General features: G+C 42.2%; 2 protein-coding genes across 6 annotated transcripts in view; both read left to right on the top strand.

Moving 5' to 3' along the window:
• SSB (Sjogren syndrome antigen B) overlaps positions 1 to 7,623 on the top strand; it is a 32,205-nt gene that overhangs the window by 14,989 nt on the left and 9,593 nt on the right. The gene's annotated exons all lie outside the window — the stretch shown is intronic.
• On the top strand, positions 68 to 7,283 carry KLHL23 (kelch like family member 23). Of its 3 annotated transcripts, none has more exons than XM_026852113.1 (4): positions 120 to 1,252; positions 2,799 to 2,951; positions 3,544 to 3,794; positions 3,883 to 7,283. In XM_026852113.1, exons 1-4 carry the CDS (start codon positions 232 to 234, stop codon positions 3,925 to 3,927), a joined length of 1,470 nt encoding a protein of 489 aa, XP_026707914.1. In that variant the 5' UTR covers positions 120 to 231; the 3' UTR covers positions 3,928 to 7,283. The 3 variants fall into 3 exon arrangements, with proteins under 3 accessions (XP_026707915.1, XP_026707914.1, XP_026707913.1); XM_026852112.1 differs by having other exon boundaries at positions 3,544 to 3,798; XM_026852114.1 differs by having other exon boundaries at positions 68 to 1,252; positions 3,544 to 7,283.

Raw genomic sequence — 7,623 nt, 5'->3', positions numbered from 1 at the left:
CTTTGGGCGCGGGTCACGGCGATGGCCGTGGCCGTGGCCGTGGCCGTGGCCGGGCAGGAGGACTACGCGTACCTCTACGAGGACTCCTCTCACCCCGCCGGCTTCCTGGAGGCGTTCCGAGCGTTTTACCGGGACGGGCTGTTCACCGACATCACCCTGCAGTGCGCGTCGGGGGTCATCTTCCACTGCCACAGAGCCGCCTTAGCGGCGTGCAGCAGTTATTTTAAAGCCATGTTCACAGCCGACATGAAAGAGAAATCTAACAACCAGATCAGACTCCCCGGGCTCAGCCATGCCGTACTGGAAGCCCTCGTGAATTATGCATATACATCACAGATCCAGATAACAAAGAGAAACGTCCAAAGCCTACTCCAGGCTGCAGACCTCCTCCAGTTCGTGTCAGTAAAGAAAGCCTGCGAGCAGTTTCTGGTGAGGCACTTAGATACCGACAACTGTATAGGGATGCATTCCTTTGCCGAATATCATGATTGCTCGGAGTTAGAGAAAGAGTCCAGGAGGATATTGTTATGGCAGTTTGAAGAAGTGTGGCAGCAGGAAGAGTTTCTGGACGTTGGCAAGGAGAAGCTCTCTTATATTCTCTCCAGAGAAAATATCAATATTTGGAAAGAAGAGACAGCCATTGAAGCTGTCATTAAATGGGTTGCACACAATGTGGAAGAAAGAATTGAAGACGTCTGTGAACTGCTGAGCTGCATCAAAGTAGACTTAGATAACATGTATTTGAGGTCAGCTTTAAGCCTACAAAAAAAATGCCAACTTAATGACAATAAGATAAGGTCACTCATATACAATGCCCTGAACCTCAATCCCAAAGGTCTTTCCAGAAGACCGACAGCAGCCATGTACGTGATCGGAGGGTATTACTGGCACCCCTTGTCGGAAGTGCACGTTTGGGATCCTCTAACCAATGCGTGGGTCCAGGGAACAGAGATGCCGGATCACACCAGAGAGAGCTATGGGGTCACTAGCCTGGGACCAGACATATATGTGACAGGAGGTTATCGAACAGAGAGCATCGAAGCCCTTGACACAGTGTGGATATATAACAGTGAGAGAGATGAATGGACAGAAGGCTGCCCCATGCTTGACGCAAGGTATTACCACTGTGCAGTTTCCTTGAGCGGCTGCATCTATGCGTTGGGGGGTTACCGAAAGGGAGCTCCAGTGCAAGAAGCTGAGTTCTATGATCCTTTAAAAAAGAAGTGGCTTCCTATTGCGAACATGATCAAAGGTAGGTAAGCTTTTTGTGTGGCAGGTGCCTCAAATGTCAATCCTTTTGCGTTTGCCACTTTCAAGTGCCATGGACACATTTAGGCTTTGATCCAAGTTCTAGTGAAGTCCATGGGAATCTCCCATTAATGATGGTGGGCTTTGTTTCGGGTCTTCACTAGCCAAACAGCTGTAAACATCCAAATGCTGTGCTGGGCTGTGCCACAGAACGCTAGGATGGAAAAGCAAGTGGTAGTCTCAGTTTAATTTTGCCGCCTTTCGGGAGTAAAATTTTTGTTCAAATTAGAAGGAAATCAGAGAACTATCTGGGATTAGAGTCTGTTCAGTAGATGGTCAAAGAACAAGCTCCAATAACAGGATTGTATTAATTTAATGCAAAATATGTTCACTAAGATTTTCTGTGCAATCTTTTATAAAGGTGTCATCTTCATTTAAAATTTCTTGCATTGTTTCCTCATATTTCAGTGCATCATCCGTCAGGATCCTTAGTTTAATCTTTAGTGTGAGGATAATGCAAAGCACTAATACCTGTTTCTAGCAGCCAAAATAGTGATCTGTTAAATATGTATGAATTTGGATAACCATCTAAGTAAAGGGTATTATTGTTATAATAGTTTATAATTATAACATTCTAATAATGTTATAATTTGTTATAAAATTTATAAACAATTATATATTTAATCATGCATTTTTATAAGTCCATGCAATTATTTACAATTAATTATAACATTTTACTGTAAGTTGATGCAACATAGTATTTTCCTACATATATGAAAGTTTTTGGAGGTATCTGTAACAAGGGAAAACACCTACCATGCTCCTAGAACTTTCTTCATTGTTTGTGTATTTTCCACAAACATTGCTATTCTCTTTTTATTTCTTTTAAAAGTAGAAATGCTATGCTAATACTGTGAGCAGTTACACATTTTATGCAGTTGTTGCGTCCCGTTTTCTGTGGGAAACTCCTTAGATGCTTAAAAAACCCCACAGTAATTTTCTAATTTTGGTCCATTTTATCTTGCCAGATCCCTTGTTTTATTTTGTTTTCTTCTCCTAGAGACGGAGTTAACATGACTCCTTTCTGTTTGTGTCCTTGTTTATACAATAGCATAATTAATAATACCATGAGTAAGACTGAAAGTATCAGAAAAGACACTGAATGATTGCAAGTCTTTGTCCTTGCCATATAAGTGACTTTTAAAAATCTTTTTAATTCAGTGAAATATTGAAAGTAATTCCCTATTCCAAAACCAATGTGAGAAAGTGTCTTTAATTGCTGCATAAAAATTCTGTGAAATATTGTGTGGCTGTATTATATGCAATATGTATCGGTTACAGCAGTTATATCAAATTGCTCTTGACTTACGCTGATAAAATAAGGTGTCTTGACAAGTTTATTTCATTTCACATTCAGTTAAATACTTGCTAGCATAATTTTACCCTAAAACATTAATTAACAAGTCATTTGAAATGGGATTATGGATGGAAGTGACTGTGGTTATTGTGTGCAGTCTGAAGGTGTGTTGTGACTTTCACACTGTGTACAGGTGTTGGAAATGCCACCGCTTGTGTCCTGCATGAAGTCATCTATGTAACTGGAGGTCACTATGGGTACAGGGGAAGTTGTACCTATGATAAAATCCAGAGATACCATTCAGGTAGCGATGAGTGGAGTATAGTCACCACAAGCCCGCATCCAGGTAAACAGTAATTTCTGTAATGAGCATAGAGCTTGGTTTGATTACTTGTATCTGGGAGTCTTTAAGCCCACCTAAGAGTTTCTGGCATGTTCCTAATAAAAGGAGCAGTGCCTGTAGGGCAGCAAGGGCTGGAGTGGGATCATCTCCTACTTCCAGACTCTGAGAGGGGAAGGGGAGACCCTGTTCAAGCATCTGTTCTATATAAATCACTATATAAATATTGAACTAAGGAATGGCTGCATTCTATTAAATAATATCATAAACTAACTTTCTATAAAATCTATCTATTCATAAGCATTTGGCAAAAATCATATGGATTTAAAAAGTGTTTTCTCTATGTTCTACATTCGGTAACAGTAAGTTTTTAAAGCAACCCTCACTAAGTACTGGTGCTCATGTCTCTATCTTCTGTAATGCCTTGAGCTTGCTTTGTACCTGCACTTTTACCAAGTGTAGCAGAAAATCCTGAGGTGTCTCCTAAGCTCAGCACAGAAGCTCAGCTGCTCTCAGTGGTGCTCAATGTTTGTCATGTAGTTGCAGTTTAAGTTAAGATTATCATACTGAGTTGAACTGTATTCCTTTCTTCCTAAAGAATACGGATTGTGTTCAATTACATTACAAAACAAGATCTATTTTGTGGGTGGACAGACCACAATCACGGACTGCTATGACCCAGAACAAAACGAGTGGAAGCAGATGGCTCACATGCTGGAGAGAAGGATGGAGTGTGGTGCCGTGGTTATGAACGGGTGTATCTATGTGACAGGAGGATATTCCTATTCAAAAGGAACTTATCTGCAGAGCATTGAGAAATACAACCCTGAGCTGAATAAATGGGAAGCAGTAGGTAATCTTCCCAGCGCTATGCGGTCACATGGCTGTGTCTGTGTGTATAATGTGTAAACACTGAATTTTCATATTGTTGTTACAGAGAACAGCAGATGCAGTATTCATAATAGTACCGATTACCTCATGAATGAGATGTCTAATACAATCTCTTAGTGCACATCATTAAAAATTAGGTATAATTTCTATTTTAAACAATTCAGAAATATAAATGTGATAACAAGACTTCCATACATTTTTCAGTCCCATCGTTCTTTGTCATGAAAGTTTTGAAATTATTCTCTTATAATACTTTGTGCAGCTATGTAGGAACTACTGTGAAAAACGGGTTTGTTTTAATTAATCGAGTGGAACTGTGATCTGGCACTAAGGTGAGTAAAGCCAAACAAAATACGCTGCACTTCTATGGACTACTGAGCTTAAGATTAAATCTTTGATACTCCAAAGATAGCTATAGAAACGGTTCATTTCCAGAAGCTAAGTGTGTGGTACATATAGAGCAATATCACTTGGATAACTAGGTTATCACATCCAGAAATCATGGGCACTTAGAGGATGGTTCTAATTCTACCTTCAAATGGCAGAGCAGAGAAGAGCACAGGCTGGGAATGAAGGAAGAAATGTCATGCAGTAGTCCCACAGCACAAGCCAAAAGCATGCATGAATTTTCCAGGAGAACAGTGCTCTGAAGTATGAGGCAGTTTGAGAAAAGTGCTTACTTTGCCATTCTCACACTGGCAAGGCCCATGAGAAATAAAAACAGACTCTGCATGTCTTGTCAATGGGCTCTTTGGCTGATGCGCAGGTATTGGTGATTTTTTTTTTTTTTTTCAGGGAAAAGCCTTACCTAACTGTTTTTTAAAATTACATTTAAGATGAGTGTCTTTGTGGAATGGAAGTAGGAAATGCGAGAGACTAGAAAATTGCTAACATCCCCCTGAAATAAAAACTTCTGTATTTTGTGTCATACCATTTGGTCTTTTCTAAAAACTGTGACTTGAGCAAAGGTGACAACTGAAGAAACTTGTCAAAATATGTTATGCATGAAGAAATTGAATCTGAAGTGGTCCACTGGATTTATTTATTATTTCTTGTAAAATGTAATATGAGATCTTCAAATTCTGTCTAGAAAGCAATTTGAGATGGCCAGGAAGGTCATCATTTTGTCACCTCTTCACTGGGAGACTCTCACAGCAGGCTGCCAGCACCAGCAGAAAGCAGAATCTGTATGTAGTATTTCATTAGCTGGTGTTCTGACCCTGCCGTCCCCAGGCTTCTCACCAGTCCTTGTTCGGCGTCCTGCCACATAGGTAGCAATACAAATGCATTTCATTGAATTGTTATTGTAGTGAATTCTTAGGATTTGTTTTCTCCTCATAGCTTGTATAGATAGTATAATGTGGGGCTTGTTATTAGCCTGGTTCCCTGAGGGAGCAAGGTACAACTGTGTTGTCTTTCTGTGCGTGTGTAAGCTCCCCTCTGACACTGGAGTGTCTTGTTTGGGTTCAGCCATATTCTACAGGGATGTATAGGCCTTAACATTACACTCTTTTTTTTCAGGTTTTATGAAAATTTGTAACAGGGTAGAGGAGGGAGGGAGAGACTGAAAGGGAGCACATGAATCGTGTGGAAAGTAGAAGATGGCAAAGCCTTCCCAGTGCCATGGACAGGCGGCTGTGAGGAGTGTGCCTGCTCCCACTTTTGCTGCCCCTCAGCCAGTCCCCCTTCAGCTGCTGTGGGGCCCATGGTCTGATAGCAGTGATCCAAACAAAGAAATGCCTTGGGAAGCAGAGAGGCTTTTTTAGCCCAGATCAGTTCCCCAATCCAGCTGATGAAATGACAGCAGAAATAGCTGTGAGACATGGGAATGAGAGGCAGGAACAACACAGAGCTGCTGTGGAGTGTGGTGAGAACTTCCCACACGAGCACTGCCACCTAAAATAAAATTTTGGTTTGATTGGATTGATCAGATATGATGAAAGGAGGTTTCCAAGCAGATAAGCCCTGAGTTTATAATATTTGTTTTTCTTGGTTATGAGCGTTTTCAACATTTTTTGTTCTTTCACATTTTTATGCTATTTCTCACTTGCATTTGACTGCTGGTAGCGGGTGGCACTCAACTCTGAGCTTTGATGTGAAGATCTATGGTGTATATATAGTTTTTGTTTTGATCTCTTTGTGTGTCACCTTACCATGTCAGAAGCTCAGGGGTGCGTGGATTCAGTGTTTTCCTTTGTTACCCATCCCACTGAGAGCTATTTAAAGTTCCAGTGTAATTTGTTTAAAGATTCTAAATTGTGAAGGGGTATGAGGAATTGAACTCTGATGCTGTTTGAAATGCATGGGCTGGGCAGGGGGGCAAAAGAAATAAAGTGAATTTCTTTCTCCTGGAAATCTCCGCAGCCAAGAATTGCTCAAAGGCAGCTGGAGATTTAAAGGACAACATCACAAGAGCATGAAGGTGATGTGTGTATTGAATGAAACCACCGTGAACTCAATGTGTGTATATAACAGTGCAAAATATGTACCTGTGAAGTTTCATGTTTGTTGAAAAACATGAGCATAGAACAGCTGCTTATTTATGGCTGGCCCTGAGGTTCATTCTGACCCGTATCCTGTCACTGTTAGTCATGAGTCGGTGAAAGGATGCGAGAACAAGGCAAGGACTAACAAAACCTCGCAGTATCCACCTGTCCCTCCCCTGCTTCTAAACTAAGTGCCTCACGTTGGTGGAAGACAGCACCCTTCCAGGGTTGGAGTACAGGCACTGGAAGACGGAGTCCACTTTTTTCCTCTGGGCATCCTGCAGGTGAGCCCTACTCTGCTCCTTGGCCCCTGCCTAACTGCCAAGTGGAAAAAAGCCTTTAGTTCTCACACATAGGAGAGCATGTGCTGATCTGGAGTAGACAAAAGGCAGTGAGGTGACTGCCTAGGGCTTCAGTTAAGCCCTAACTTTTTAGAGATTTTGAATGCATTAGAATAAATAGAGTGTAGGAGTTCAGATTTGTGGTTAAATTTTAACTGGTGCTATTTTTTACAATAACCTATAATGCCCTTTTAAATTAGCTCATGTCCATAGCACATCCCAAGAAGGCGTGTAGCAATTGGGTCTGGAGCGCAGACAGGAATGGAATTCAGTGAGAGGAGCAGGGATTCAGGCTTGTGGTCAGTAGCTCGTGCATCCTGCGGGAGGTGGAGAGCTTGGAGCAGGGGATCTTTTAGCCATCTCTGTGGTATATTTTTAATAATAATTGTTGAATGTGAACACTAAGTTATTGTGCTATTGGACCTGTGCTCTGGTAGACAGTTTTACTGTTTCACATGTAAACTAGAAAACTGAGTAATACAGAATTTGAATCAGTTGATAAATCAGTACTATTCATTCAAATTTTTACTTGTGTCATCCCCATGTTTGTAGTGCTGCAGATGCCTGCAATGCATCTATAGTACTTATGTGAATGTTTGTAATATTTAATAAATGTAAATATAGCATCAGTGTGCATATACAAGCTTTTAAGTTACTTTTTCTGTTAACTGTGCAAGAGCACGTGAACAGAACCGCTGCGCTCCCGGACCGGCGGCCGCAGCAGAGGCAGCGGCCTGTCGGTGAGTGTAAGGCCCCATCGCCCCGGCAGCCCTTCCCGCTGCTGCTGTCCGCGCCTTCTCCGATGCGGAGAATAAACACGACGGCGCTCCCCCCGGATCGCTGCGGGCGCAGGGGCTCCTCTGGCCGCCCCGAGATAGCTCCCGCGGCGGCGGGGCTGCGGGCCCCGAGGGGAGCGGGAGGGGCTGCCTGGCCCGGGAGCAGGGGCCTCCCAGCTGGGCC

The sequence above is a fragment of the Athene cunicularia genome (assembly GCF_003259725.1).
Source record: "Athene cunicularia isolate RWA chromosome 7 unlocalized genomic scaffold, athCun1 chr7_part1, whole genome shotgun sequence".
Classification (NCBI taxonomy): Eukaryota; Metazoa; Chordata; class Aves; order Strigiformes; family Strigidae; genus Athene; species Athene cunicularia.
Note: the sequence above shows the minus strand (reverse complement) of the source record. Positions and strands in the feature narration are given on the sequence as shown.

What these genes read in the sequence shown, in the direction of transcription:
- KLHL23 (XM_026852112.1), top strand. Translation starts at nt 232, where the DNA reads ATGTTCACAGCCGACATGAAAGAGAAATCTAACAACCAGATCAGACTC. An exon ending in TATTGCGAACATGATCAAAG is followed by an intron (nt 1,253 to 2,798) that starts GTAGGTAAGCTT and finishes CACTGTGTACAG; the next exon opens with GTGTTGGAAATGCCACCGCT. An exon ending in GAATAAATGGGAAGCAGTAG is followed by an intron (nt 3,799 to 3,882) that starts GTAATCTTCCCA and finishes TTGTTGTTACAG; the next exon opens with AGAACAGCAGATGCAGTATT.